The sequence below is a fragment of the Typha angustifolia genome, chromosome 4 (assembly GCF_048772165.1).
Source record: "Typha angustifolia cultivar Huaian chromosome 4, ASM4877216v1, whole genome shotgun sequence".
Taxonomy (NCBI): Eukaryota; Viridiplantae; Streptophyta; class Magnoliopsida; order Poales; family Typhaceae; genus Typha; species Typha angustifolia.
The window spans coordinates 8,810,401-8,825,902 of record NC_133242.1 but is presented as its reverse complement, the minus strand read 5'-3'; the positions used below and the strand labels follow the sequence as shown (position 1 = coordinate 8,825,902).

General features: G+C 37.6%; 1 protein-coding gene and 1 pseudogene across 1 annotated transcript; both read left to right on the top strand.

The window, feature by feature from the left end:
• The first annotated feature begins 1,479 nt into the window (after positions 1–1,479).
• LOC140759190 (uncharacterized) lies at positions 1,480–7,748 on the top strand (annotated as a pseudogene).
• Positions 7,749–11,774: 4,026 nt separating this feature from the next.
• LOC140759347 (malvidin galactosylase UGT88C3-like) lies at positions 11,775–13,569 on the top strand. Its single transcript, XM_073095883.1, has one exon. The coding sequence runs from the start codon at positions 11,911–11,913 to the stop codon at positions 13,333–13,335; it is 1,425 nt and encodes a 474-aa protein (XP_072951984.1). The 5' UTR covers positions 11,775–11,910; the 3' UTR covers positions 13,336–13,569.
• The last annotated feature ends 1,933 nt before the right edge of the window (positions 13,570–15,502 follow it).

The window sequence follows — 15,502 nt, the reverse complement described above, 5'->3', positions numbered from 1 at the left end:
ATCCAAAACTGATTAATCTTATATTACTAAGTAATAAAAATAAGACTTACAAATTCTTTTGATCCGAATCAATAATAAATGAGACAATGTAAGTAGCAAAAAATTTGATTAAAATGATCAAAGATATTAAGTCAAAAAATATTCAAGGAGTTGTGAAGGACCTTTGAGGCACTGCTACATGCAAGGCTCACCCATCCTTCAAAGGAGTCTCACAAGGTGATGGTGAGAGGTCAAAAACTCTCCAAACTTGTCGCAACGGGCAGACTAGCCAAATATGGATCAGCAAAGGGTTGATTTATACAAATTACTCCTGGCCATTTATTCCTAAAAAAAATGACTTATGAAGGAACCTCCCAAAGGACACCATGCTACCAAGAGAGCAAAACACCAACGGAAAAAAAAATGACGAGGGCGCAATTGAAAAATTGCAAGCATGCGACGAGACGATTACGCATTAGATAGGAGAGAATATGATGCCTTATTAAAAAATTTATCGAAACCAAAGTGCAATAGATGTTCAAAGGCCTAAGCGTCATGGCAAAACTAGATTCAAGGGACATTATAGTAAATAGACAAGACTAATACTTATTTGCTAGTATATTATTCAATAGATAAGTGTGTTAGCCACTTTTGTTGACTGTTGGGATAATGAAAGTCTCACTTGTGGCCTTATTTAGTTAGAGGAGATATTTAGAAACCTTGGTCTTACCTCTAGCCTGCTAAGTATCTAGAAAAGATATTACGAGTCTTGATTTTATCTCTAGCCTCATAAATTTTTAGAGAAAATATTTATGAACCTTAATAGCTAAATTTCATTTTGTCCCTATACAAAGCGGCGATGTGTGGCTAATTACGGTGAGATAACTATGCCGCTGACCTCCCTACTCTGTAAGGGAGGTTTCATGTAGACCGAGAAGGCCAATACGAGCCTTTGAAGAGCTAAAAACTACCATGACCACATCCCGATCTTGGTTTAAGTGGTAAATGACTATCATGCATCGTTCAAGTACTAGATGATGTCTATTATTAGAGTAATGATTTTAGTTCACACTCAATATTAACTTACAACCCCACTCTACTATTACTTGACTATATTGAACAAATCGATGAATTTAAGTAGATTTCAATGTTGTAATTCTACATTAGATGATAATTCATTGTTGCAGTTTGCAAAATATATGGGTCAAATGATCAAGTAGTTAATTCATGGTATTAGAGATATAGTGTAGACCTATTCATCTTAGGATGTGTTTAGTTGCTAATGAGTAACGAAAGAAAATACTAATTAAAAATTTATTTAATTTTAATATTTGCTTGTAAAACATAAATAAAAAGAAAATATTTTAATCTATCAAAAAATTTCACTCTCTTTTTAGTTTTCTGTCATGAAAGAAAAATCATTCATTAAAATTAATTAATTTATTAAACTCTATTTTTTAGTAATTAAATATATTGAGAGGAGATTGGCTTTGGTGGGACATGGAGGTTAGACACCCCCAATAAAGGTGTTTTTGTTTCCACCATTTTTCTCCTTTAGTATGGGGATATATATCTTGATAGTTAAACTACTATTTATATTCATTGTATTTTAATCAGTTATTATATGTTAGATATAGTAACTGTTATTTCATTTTTATCATCATCAATTAATATTATTTGAGGATTATCAATAAATTAACCTATATATAAAATTTATTGTAATATATTCAATAGTTAATGGATAACTTAGTGATATTTCATTTACAATACAAATTATTTAATTACAAGATTATTGGTATTTGAATTAAGTCACTCTTTGTTCATTTTAATACCTAAGATTTTTATACCTTAGTATTATCTTAACCATAGAAATTGTGTAGTTATATTTCTCTTCTTAAAAAGTTACATATTGAGAATAGTAACCCAAATCCTTATTCTGTGCCTTTATGATAAATTTATGTAAGGCTATAGTGATACAAATCTATTTTAGTATTAAGTTTAAGGTGTAGTCTAGTTTGGTCAAAAACCTCTAATATTGAAAACCACAATGTGTACCATATTGTTTTATTATGCTACTCTCATACTTATATGTTTGACATATCATAATTATCTATATTTTTTATGCCATGTAATGTTTATTGTGATACAGTGATACTGGAATGAACTCATGGGTGTAAGCACCACACACACATGTACCAAACTCAAAAGATACACCGTATACCAATGTAGATCACTCTATGAAGTCAATCCAAGGGGTTGTTAGACAATTCTTTAGGGTGAGAGCAGAGATAGATCATGTGATGCATGATGCCGCCGGTGGCGATCTATATACTATGCTTAGTTATAGAAGAAGTTTTTTATGTCCCCATAGTAAGGCCTAATTACACTTCATTCACTTATAATTTTGTTTGTGTCACTTTGCACTCTTATAATTATATTCAAACTAAAGGTTTTTTTTTTCATCATATTTGATTAATCTACAAGTTGAATTTAAAGATACTTATTAAAAAAAAAGTTGTTAATAATTGGATAAGTTTTCTAACGCATTTAAAATAGTACCAATTAGATTTCAGATAACAAAGATATGACAAAAATATATAAATATCCAATATATTTATCATATCTTTGTTATTTAAAATCTTATTGGTATATTTTTAGATGTATTGAAAATTTTGTCCAATTATCTACAACTTTGTCTCTAATGAGTATTTTTAAATTTGACCCACAGATTAGTTAAATATGATAAAAAAGAAGTAACAATTTCAATATAAATATAACCATAAGAGGGTGAAGTGATACGAATAAAACTTTAAAGATTTGAAATGAATTTAGGACTAACCACAGGGGAATAAATAAATTTCTCCCTAATTTACATGTAGGAGTCAGGCTGAAATGGATCCATAGACAATTTGACAAGTTATTTGCCAAGCTTGGAGGGCACAATACTGTCATAACTTAACATCCGATCTCGGTGAGGTAATCTATATATTGTGAATAAAAAAGGTTGACTTAAAGTGAATTGCATAACCCGATTGGCTCAACGTTAGAATTGTTTGTTTGAGCATGAGACCTCCCCAACGCACGGCGTACATAGTAGTGTGAAACTAACTCATTGTGAGATGACTATGTATTAGGTGGATAATGGGTTAAGCGACTAAGATCCTTTATCTGTGGTGGTAGACTATCAACGAGCTTTGTTCACTAGGTATGGGCAGGTGATATATTTGCTAGAATCACTTTTCCTCTTGGAAATGCCAGGTGAGTGCTAGAAGATGAAAGCCATGAGTGAATTTGATGTGATGATTTGATGACTCATATGGTCAAGGCCCAAATGGGTCAATGTGATAAAGTAGGATCATCACAATTGATTGACGTCCAAGTCTAAGAGGTAGTTAATAAAAATGAGAATAAAGCTTAATATGGGAACAAGTAGAGATGACAACGACACAATAATTGTAGCATATTTGCGCTTATGTTCTGCATTGTGTGATGTTGACCTAAGATGTTCCATGTTAGTTTATATTGGTTTGATTATAGCCTTGGTAGTTACATATGTCATTAATTTCAGAATTAATTTATATTTAAAATTAGTGATTAAAGGAATTTAAAACTCAAAACATTACAAGAACTTTACAAATTTTGTAACGGCCATAATGGTCATTTTAAAATGATTAATAGGTTGAATTTATTTAGAAATTATAAGTTTTGAAGAAATTCAAAAAGCCTCAAATACTTATGCATACACTTTTGTTCATGAGAAAATATATCACAAAAACTCCAATTCAAATACAATACTTGGCTACTTCTTTTTTAATTTTTCTCTTATTTATTATTTTGAACAGATCGGAGAAGTATAATTCAGAGAGAGAAGCGTCAAAGACCTTTGCTATCCAGCGACACATAAACTAGGTTCTGGATTGTACTTTGAAGGAAAGATAGGCGAGTAACACTGCATAGAGGGTGTCACTTTTCTTTAGGATAGCTAGACTTTAGTGTGCCTCACAAGCCAGAATTGCTTATCTTTTTATATTATTATTTATATTAAATAATATTTATTATTTGTTTTTAAACACAAAACTAGATATACTCTATGCATAAATATTTTATGTTAAATTTTAGAAATAAAAAAACTAACAACATATGTATGTATAAAAGACATGATTAAAAACTACTAGTGCCCATATCTAGTACAATTTTGAAATAATCATAAACTTTTGGTTAATTGTGACCGATTTGCAAATCTCCTTTAAAGAATAATCTAGCTCCTCCTAACCGAACAAACTAATTATTTGTATGTCTTTATCATAACCTAATTAAGCTGTCTATAATATATAAAGAGCCTGAGTATCCCATCTTTCTTCTGAACAAAAAGAACTAATGCCTCATAAGGTAACACATAGGTCATATAAAATCTTTCTTTCAGTTGTACCGGTGTCATTCTACAAAGAGCCTTAGAATTTCATAGATATTCTCCATACCTATGATGCTACCCTGTGGCCACTTAGAAAAGCTCGAGTATTACTTTGTCATCTATCAAGACAGACGAAGGTGAGTCAGATGAGAATGAGAATGTTGATCCTGAGATGATGGAGCTTCTTCCAAAATCGCTTAAAAAACTTTTCAAAAATTTGAAAGGTGCCACAAGAAACAAGCTAAAAAAAAAAAGTTTCTAATAAATCCTTCATCATCTCTATTTGGAAGGCTCAAACCCAAAAGTAGATGAGATATTTAGTGTTATAATCAAGGTTTTGAAACTCAGTAACGATATCAAGATTGACCGTTAGAAAAAATGATACATATCAATCGTATCGACTCTTGGTCATATCAGCCGCTCATATCAAAATAGACTATTTTTAATTACGTAAATTCTAAATATCATTTAAAATACAGCAAAAAAATTCTAAAAATTTATATTAAAAAATAAGAATTAGTCATATATGAAGCCTAAAAACTAAATAAAAAAATTCACTCAAAATTATAATGAATTTTGATTTGAATTAGATAAATTTTTATACTCATAAATTACTGCTGCAGAACAATATGAAGAGAGATCTTTCTAAACTTGTTCTATAGTAGTAAGAAAAAGAGGGATTGTTCCATCATTATTGTTTTTCAGTTTATCCTTAATTAAATTTTTTTAGATATTTTTTCTATTTTGTAACTTTTGAATTTCTCAAAAGCTGATGTCTTCGACTTAGTATTCATGAGAAGCAATAGAACTATAAAAGAGTTTTTGTGTTTCTCTAGATGCCTTTGAATTAGTACTCAGTGAGTCAACACATTAGAAATTAATATTGCTGCCTTCATATATTAACTTGTGAATCGATAAATCGCTTTATTTATCTTTTAATTAGCCCAAAAAGTGGAGTTAACTAATGTTTTCAATTTGCCAAATACATCTCGGAATTCAAACTTAGGACATCTACTTTGATGTTATGTTAAGTCATCGACTACCTAAAATCTTAACTACCATCCACTAATAAATGTATGTCTTATCTACCCTTTTGAACCAAACATCTAATGGGGGAGAACGATGAGAGTTGTTGGCCAAACTAGGCCCTCACAAATATTTATTTTACGTATCTAATACATTTTAAAACTTAAATACAAGATTAGGTGTATTTAAAAATCGCTAACCCAGTCATTGACTTAAATAGAAATTTTTAATCCTCTAAAAAAATTGTCTAAGTCTGAGGAAGAAATTTCTTAATATTTTTATACAAATTGCTTTCCTGTTCCCTGTCGCTGATTGAATCAACATATATAAAAATTTCACCCTAAACTTGGCAACTTTTTAGCAGATTTAAAGTTTTCTATCTACTTCATCTTGTGTTAAGTATTAAAAGAACAATCATCTTATCTTGAGTTTTCTACCACAAGTGTAATCTCGGGTCTTCTTGCTCATTACAAGATTCGCCATCCAAATTTGGTGGTATGGGAGAAATTTGGGGTATATATCTCGACCTCCCCGTCCATTTTCTCGAACTTCATTGTGATTTCTCGCGGAGGGCCAAGAGGCAGAGCATGAGGGCCAGACCAGCGAGACTCGAGGTGTTGTAGACGTAGCCTGGGATGCCAAGCTCGTCAGCCACGAAGAAGATAGAAGTGGTGAAGAAGTCGACAACAATGAGAGCAGTGGAATCGGCGATGGCGGTCTTGACATGGGGGGCGTGGAGTTGGATGAATACGGAGAAGCAATCCCCAGGGCCTTGGAAATCGGTGGGGGTTTCAACCAGTGGAAGGTACTTGAAGGTGATGTCGACGCTATACTTGGAGTCATATATGGTAGCTATGTATATGGCGTGGAGGAAAAAATGGAAACCACAACATATTTGTAAGCTATTTTTAGGTAAGCATATCTTTGTAATAGAAAACACTAATAAAAAAGGAAAAAACCAGAAAATGGTGTAGAAAAACTTTCAGCACCACAAATCCTCTCTCTTTTACTGTGTTTCCTGGTGTGATTCTAACATTTGGTATCAGAGCACAGGTTAGAGAAGGGAATGGGTGATACTAGTGAAGAGAAGAAGATACAGACATCTAAAGCAATGATGAGAGGAGGTGGTGTGCCAATTTAGTACCCTATCTTGAACGATGCAAACTATGGCCTGTGGGCTGTAAAAATGAAAATCATTTTGTGCGCACTTGGTGTGTGGGAGGCAATAGAAGGTAAAGCACCAACCAAAGAAGACAAAGATCATGGCGCTCTAGCTGCGATCTCCCAGGCCGTGCCAGATGCTATAATCATGGCAATTGTAGAGAAGGAGTCGGCAAAGGAAGCATAAGAGGCTATCAAGGAGATGAGTGTAGGAGAGGATCGTGTCAGAAAGGCAAGGGCACAAGTGCTTAAACGACAATTTGATCGTATGGTCATGAAAGATTCTACAAACATTCTTGAGTTCTCTCAAAAACTCACTAGCACAGTGGGTGAAATCCGATCTCTTGGAGTAGAGTTGAAGGACAACACAGTTGTCGAGAAACTATTCAGTGCCGTCCCAGATAGATTTCTTTCTATCATCAGTACGATAGAACAATGGGGAGATATGTTGACGATGTCCGTTACAGAGGCAGTAGGACGCCTGAGGGTGTTCAAGGAGAGTCTAAAAGGGCGGCGACATCACAAGCAAGAAGAAGAGCAAGTGATGCTCACACGTGCACGATGGGAAGCATTGTCCATAAAAGAAAAGAAGGGCAGTGAAGGATTTGACAGTAGACAAGGTTATAGCCAAGGAAGTGGACGGGGAAATGATAACGAGAAAAAATCATACCGGAAGTTTGACAAGTCCAGAATTAAGTGTTTCAACTGTTCAAAATATGGGCATTTTGCATCAGAATGCCGCAAGCCCAAGAAGGAGAGGGCAATTTTGGCAGAGAAGGGAGACGATGAGCCTGCTCTCTTAATGCTTAAAACGTGTGAACTGATGGAAACCAAGGAAGCAACCATTGATGTGGTAACACTCATGGAGGATGATATTCAACTCCATCTGGGAGTGAATGAAAAAGATGACAGAAATGTTTGGTACCTCGACACGGGTGCCAGTAATCATATGACTGGCTATAGGAAGCATTTCACCGAACTTTCCACGTGTATTGGAGGCATGGTTAAATTTGGCGATGGATCAATGGTATCCATCGGTGGTCGTGGCACCGTGCTAATCAAGGGACGCACGAGCAAACACAAGGCATTAACTGATGTGTATTATATTCCAAAGCTAACCATCAACATCATCAGTTTGGTCAACTCGAGGAACGCGGATGCAAAGTCGTGATGGAAGATGGCTACCTTCACGTGTTTGATCACGAGGGACAGCTGCTGGTTCAGATCGAAAGAGCAAGGAATAGACTGTACATCCTAAATCTTGATCTTGCACAGCCAATGTGCTTAATGGCATGCCTCGACAAAGATGTTTGGAGATGGCACGCACACTATGGGCACCTAAATTTCCAATCACTACGTAAACTGGGCCAGGAGGGTTTAGTCGAGGGCCTCCCGCGGGTTAACCATGTAGAACAATTGTGTGACGGCTGCCTAGTTGGTAAAAAACGCACACCATTCCCATAAGAGGCAAACTTCAGAGCAAGCGACGTGTTGGAGTTAGTACATGGTGATCTGTGCGACCCCATAACACCTCCAAACCTAGCTGATAACAGGTACTTTCTACTGATGGTTGATGACTATAGTAGATACATGTGGATTGTACTGTTGAAATCAAAAGATAAAGCTTTGCAAGCGTTCAAGGAGATCAAGGTGGCGGTTGAGGTTGAAACAAGTGTGAAATTGAAAGTATTCCATACTGATCGTGGAAATGAATTCAGGTCGAATGAGTTCACTACCTATTGTAAGCAGATGGGAGTCAAAAGATACTTGACTGCCCTTTATTCTCCTCAGCAAAATGGGGCGGTCAAGCGAAGAAACCAGACAATCGTTTCCATGGCATGCAGCATGATGAAGAGTATGAATATGCCTACGAAGTTTTGGGGAGAAGCTATAACAACTGCAGTATACATCCTAAACCGTGCACCAACCAAGAGTGTGATTGCGATGACGCCGTATGAAGTATGGCACAAACGAAAACCAACAGTACATCACATGCGCATGTTTGGGTGTGCAGTACATGTGAGCAGGTAAATGGCCATATCAGAAAATTCGTGGCCCGTAGCTCCCCGATAGTGTTTATTGGATATGAGAATGATTCGAAGGCATACCGCGTGTATGATCCCTCTGCCATGAAGGTATATGTAACACGTGATGTTGTTTTTGAGGAGGAGAAGGCGTGGGACTGGGGCACCATGCAACATACAGAGGCAGTCCCATCTGGTGAGGTGTTTTATGTAGCTTATGAACAAGTTACGACTGCAGGCAGCAATGAGAACATCGGTGAACATGAACCACAACAGACGCCGTCCACTCCAGTGCAAGGAGAGGAAGGTGAAGTAGAGGAAACAAGAATATTGACATCCCCTGCTACATCTGAGGCACCTTCAGCACAAGGCACAATTGAGGAATCGGATTGATCATTGAAAGCACCGGTACGAATGCGCATTTTACATGAACTTTACGATGTGACTACACCTATGCAGCTTGATTTTTCTGGCCTCTATTTGCTAGGTACAGAAGAGCCAACAAATTTCCAAGATGCCAAGAAAGAAGAAAGCTAGAGGTGCGCTATGCAGGAGGAGATTGACTCCATCCGCAATAATCAAACATGGAGTTTAGTAGATCCTCTTGTTAGTCAACGAGTCATAGGACTCAAATGGGTTTATAAAGTAAAGAAGGATTCTGATGGAAAGGTGGTGAAACACAAAGCACGCCTAGTGGTGAAGGGATACGTGTAGAAACAAGGAATTGATTTTGAAGAAGTGTTTGCACCAGTCGCAAGAATGGAAACAGTGAGATTGCTCATTGCTCTAGCAGCTCAAGAAGGATGGTGGCTTCATCACATGGATGTTAAATCGGCCTTCTTGAATGGAGAATTAGAAGAAGAAGTGTACGTAAAACAGCTGCCTGATTTTGAGGAGAAGGGAAGTGAACATAAGGTACTGAAATTGCACAAAGCTTTGTACGGTTTAAAACAGGCACTGCGTCACTTGGACTTGAGAAAAGCCCATTTGAGCATGATGTATACAGGAAGGGCAAAGGGGAGAATTGTCTCCTTGTCGGTGTTTATGTGAATGATTTAGTAATTACAGGAAATTATGAGGAAGAAATTGCAAAATTCAAGCAGCAGACGAAGGAGATGTTCAAGATGAGTGATCTAGGCTTGTTGAGCTACTATCTCGGCATAGAAGTTCGTCAATTGCCAAATGGTACCTTTTTCTGTCAGGAGGCTTTTGCAAAACGGATTCTTCATGACTGCAGTATGGCATATTGCAATTCAACTCAAACTCCAATGGAAGCAAGACTCAAATTAAGAAAAGTTCTTCATCGCTAGTGGATCAAATCACATTCAGAAGCTTTGTGGTAAGTTTGAGATATCTCATAAACACTAGGCCAGATCTAGCCTATTCGGTTGGAATTGTGAGCATATACATGGAGTCTCCAACGACTGAGCATATGGCTACTGTAAAACAGATAATGAGATATGTTAAAGGTACAATAGGTATAGGTTGTTACTATGAGAGAAAGAAAGGAGTAGAGATGCGCTTGGTTGGTTATAGTGATAGTGACATGGCCGCTGATGTAGATGATTGTAAAAGCACAACCGGTGTTGCTTTCTTCTTGGGCTCTAATCTGATCAGCTGGCTGTCAAGAAAGCAAATGGTGGTTGCACTATCCTCATGTGAAGCAGAATATATAGCAGCAGCGTCCGCAGCGTGTCAGGGAGTTTGGTTAGGATCTCTCCTTGCCGATCTCTTGAACCAAAATCCTAGTAAGGTGATGCTCAATATTGACAACAAATCCACCATCTCTTTGTGTAAGAATCCGGTACACCATGATAGAAGCATATCGATACTCGTTTTCATTACATAAGGGAATGTGTAGAAGAAGGGAAGATTGTGATCGAGCACATTGGAACAAATGATCAGCTTGCTGACATTCTAACTAAACCTTTGGGAAGACTCAAATTTCTGGAAATGAGGGAAAGGATTGGGTTGTAGACTGTGAAGAAGACACAACAAGCTTAGGGAAGTGAATGTTAGTTTAAGCTAGTTGTGTCACGTTAATTTTTTTTAATTTCCGAGTTATATTTGAAGCACCAATTATGGTGCAAATCAGATTTTTTTTTGTTAGTAAGAATTTTTTTTGTTTTGGTAGCTATGAATATGGCGTGGAGAAAAAATAGAAACCAGAACATATTTGTAAACTATTTTTAGGTAAGCATATCTTTGTAATAAAAAACGCTGATTAAAAAGAGAAAAACTAGAAAATAGCGTAGAAAAATTTTCAGCACCACAAATCCTCTCTTTTACTGTGTTTCCTGGTGTGATTCTAACACGCTTAGCGGTTTCTACGATGGGTATGAAATGGCTGGCTCCCAAGAAAGGAAGGTAGACGAGGTCAGTCTTTGCCATGCTATTGAATTAAAAGTTAATTAACCGTGGAGATCTAAAGTGGTGGTTTAGTGTATCCGCGAGTACAACTACGTTGATTACACCTCTTGTGGATAACTTTGTGTAGTTCGTGACCAAAGTGAGTTACGATCAATACAAACTTTTCTTTTTACATAGATATCAATGCAATACTTTGTTCCTTGAAATCTTCCCGTCTGCCTGGAATTCTGTGCCACAACGATGAGTAGCTGACAAAAAGAGCCGACACGGTTTCATAAATAAGAATTGGTGGGCAGGCATTCTCCATTTTAATAATAAATTAAATGTAATGGGTTCAAATCTCACCTTATTGGGAGAGAGGAGTTTTTTGTGGTCAACCCAGGATGCACATGATTTGGATCTGTTATGACTCTACTAATCTATCACTTACTATTCTAACTAGTCAGCTTGCTCCAAAATACTAACATAAGAATATTTTGTATTGAATTGTATATCTATTTTCTATGGACTTAAAGAATTCATCTGAGCTCCGGTGGATATTCACTCTTAACCTGATCCTTCGGATCAAATTCAGTTGGATTTTAAACTACCTATATAACTCATTTATAAATATTTTCATATGGATCGAAAACCTAAGATTTATATTCGAGTTAGTCGGATCAAGAGTAGATTTAGTACCAAATAATTTGGATCCGGTTATAACTTTGATTTAGTGTCTCATGTCTTTGATCATCTTGCTGTATAACCAAGTAAAAAAAAAAAAAGCAATGCAGTAGACGCCAAAATGAGAGAATCTCTATGTTAACTGGCGCATAGTCCAAATATCAACCACTAGTTGATAAAACAGCCAAATTACAAGTTGTTACAAACTATTAAGTGGTTTTCTGCCAAAGCCTCGATCGATCCCATTAGCCTTCACTACTAAGCTTTGTTGATAAGATGGCAACGGCTATCAACCTCTACTTCCTTCCTCTCTGGCTACCCGGCCATATCATACCCATGATAGAAGCCGGCAAGCGCCTCCTTGACGTTGTCGACTCCTTCTCCATCACCGTCCTCGTCATCCGGCCCCCACCCGCGATATCAATCTCCGTCGTCCAATCCTGCATCGACGAGGTGTCCGCCTCCAAATACGGCGCCGACTTCAGCTTCCAGTACGTCCCACCGGTCGATCCCCCGGCCGACTGCGAAGTGGAGAACTTCATGTGGCACTTCATGCAACTCCACGCGCCCCACGTCAAGGCCGCCATTGCTGCCGAGTCCACCACCCCCGCGTCGGCTCTCGTCGTCGACTTATTCGCCGCCACCATCCTTGACGTAGCCGACGAGCTCGGCGTCCCCGGATACATCTACATCAGCTCGACTCTCACCAGTGTCGCCCTTGCGCTCAGCCTCCCTGCCCTCCACGAGAAAATCCCAGTGGATTTCGAAGAAATGGAAGGGGAGATCGAGATCCCTGGGATTTCTCCGATACCACCGATGTCTATGCCGAGTCCTTTAATGAACAAGAAAAGCGGGAGCTACGCTTGTTTCCTCTACCTAGGCAATCTCTTGCTCAAAGCCAAAGGCATTTTAGTGAACACAGCTCAAGAGCTCGAGCCGCGGATTTTTAAAGCAATCACCGACGGCCTATGCGTCGAAGACCGCCCCGCTCCGCCCGTCTATCCTATAGGGCCGGTAATCAAAGTTAAAGGTGCCATCAAACACGACTGCACGGAGTGGCTGGACGCGCAGCCACCTTCATCGGTGGTGTTTCTTTGCTTCGGGAGCTTGGGCTGCTTCGACGCGGCGCAGGTGAAAGAGATGGCCGTCGGGTTGGAGCGAAGCCGGCATCGATTCTTGTGGACCCTCCGGGTTCCATCTAAGTCAGGTAACGTCCTGACCCCGGTGGACGCCGACCTTGAGACGGCGCTGCCCGAAGGTTTCTTGGAGAGGACCAAGGAGAGGGGGTTGGTGTGGCCGACTTGGGCCCCGCAGACGGAAATACTGTCGCATAAGGCGGTGGGGGTGTTCGTAACTCACACCGGGTGGAACTCGTCCCTCGAGAGCTTGTGGTTCGGGGTGCCGATGATACCATGGCCGCTGTACGCGGAGCAGCACCTGAATGCGTTCCAGTTGGTGAGGGAGATGGGCGTCGCAGTTGCGCTCAAGGTGGATAGGAAGAGAGGAGGATTTGTGGAAGCAGCGGAGTTGGAGAGGGCGGTGAGGTGTCTGATGGAGGAGGAGAACTCCGAGGAAGGGAAGAAGGCGAGAGAGAAGGCGAAGGAGATGAGAGTGGCTTGCAGGAAGGCGGTTGATAGAGGAGGGTCTTCCTACGGTTTTCTACAAAAGCTAGCGGAGGACATCCTTAAACGATCGATATAGGTAATTTAATTACCTTGGATTTAGAGTAAACCTTTTTATCATTATCGTACGTTTCTCGGGTTACGGAATGTCGTGTCTTTTACTAATGCTCATTAATATTAGAAACTCTCGCGGTAGTTAGAACGATCTTTTGGAATTAATCCTTTTATCATATATATTATGTTTACATGGATTCTGTTAGAAAATGAAGGAAATCAGCTTCGAATAGCTCAATCTTGCTATTATGAAAAATAATTTTGGGCAAATGGCACATTGTGATCACAAGAAGATTGACTAAAATAGGGAGATATATAGCATAAGATAAAAAATAAAAAGAATCATCTTTAACCTAGGCAAATTCTTAGGTGGTAAAAAATTATAGACTCATCCAAAACTGATTAATCTTATATCACTAAGTAATAAAAATAAGACATAAAAATTCTTTTGATCCGAATCAATAATAAATGAGACAATGTAAGTAGCGAAAAATTTGATTAAAATGATCAAAGATATTAAGTCAAAAAATATTCGAGGAGTTGTGAAGGACCCTTGAGGCACTGCTATACGCAAGCCTCACCCATCCTTCAAAGGAGTCTCACAAGGCGACGGTGAGAAGTCAGAAACTCTCCAAACTTGTTGTAACGAGTAGACTAGCCAAATATGGATCGGCAAAGGGTTAATTTATACAAATTACTCCTGGCCATTTATTCTTAAGAGAAATGACTTATGAAGGAGCCTCTCAAAATCTACCATGCTGCCAAGAGAGCAAAACACCAATGGAAAAAACGTGATGAGAGCACAATTGAAAAATTGCAAGCACGCGACGAGACGATTGCACATTAGATGGAAGAGAATATGATGCCTTATTAAAATTTTGATCGAAACTAAAGTGCAATAGATGTTCAAAGGCCTAAGCGTCATAGCAAAACTAGATTCAAGGGACACTACAGTAAATAGACAAAACTATTATTTATCCGCTAGTATATTGTTCAATAGATAAGTGTGGTAGCCACTTTTGTTGACTTTTGGGTAGGGGTGAAAACGGGTCGGAGTTAAGCGTCATAGCAAAACTAGATTCAAGGGACACTACAGTAAATAGACAAAACTATTATTTATTCGCTAGTATATTGTTCAATAGATAAGTGTGGTAGCCACTTTTGTTGACTTTTGGGTAGGGGTGAAAACGGGTCGAATTAACTCCGACCCAACCCGACTCGGATCGGATTCGGATAAAAAATTTCTATCCGACTCGGATTTGGATTCAGATATGGATAGAATTTTTGAAAAAAATTTGGATACCGATTCGGATACGAGTCGGATAAATTTTTCGGATTCGGATACGGATATCGGATATCCGTTTACCCGCATATTTTTTTAAATGATTTACAGTTTTTAGTTTGCTTATTTAAATAGTAAGTATTAATATTATTAGTTTTTTTAAATGATTTACAGTTTTTAGTTTGCTTAGTTCAAAGGCCTAAGCGTCATAGCAAAACTAGATTCAAGGGACACTACAGTAAATAGATAAAACTATTATTTATCCGCTAGTATATTGTTCAATAGATAAGTGTGGTAGCCACTTTTGTTGACTTTTGGGTAGGGGTGAAAACGGGTCGAATTAACTCCGACCCGACCCGACTCGGATCGGATTCGGATAAAAAATTTCTATCCGACTCGGATTTGGATTCAGATATGGATAGAATTTTTGAAAAAAATTTGGATACCGATTCGGATACGAGTCGGATAAATTTTTCGGATTCGGATACGGATATCGGATATCCGTTTACCCGCATATTTTTTTAAATGATTTACAGTTTTTAGTTTGCTTATTTAAATAGTAAGTATTAATATTATTACTAATAATGCATTATATACTATTTATAGAGATTAATTTCTCTAATTTTATATATTTGACATACAAAAAAATTATTTATTGTAAAACTCTTAATAATTTTGTGTTAATTATATTTAAATAAAATATTACAATTATTTTAAATTTAATCAATACCCGTTTAAGATCCGATCCTTTATCAAAATTATTTGTATCCGTTTAGTTATAATATGGTTTTAAATTTTGTTATCCGTCCAATATCCGTATCCGAATCCGTATCTGAACTAAAACTATGGATCCGGATATGAGTTGTAAAATTTTGCTATCTCTTCCAATTTTCTGATCTAGATTAGATCT

Bases quoted from the DNA above. Each gene is read 5' to 3' on its own strand.
- LOC140759347 (XM_073095883.1), top strand. From the start codon at position 11,911: ATGGCAACGGCTATCAACCTCTACTTCCTTCCTCTCTGGCTACCCGGC.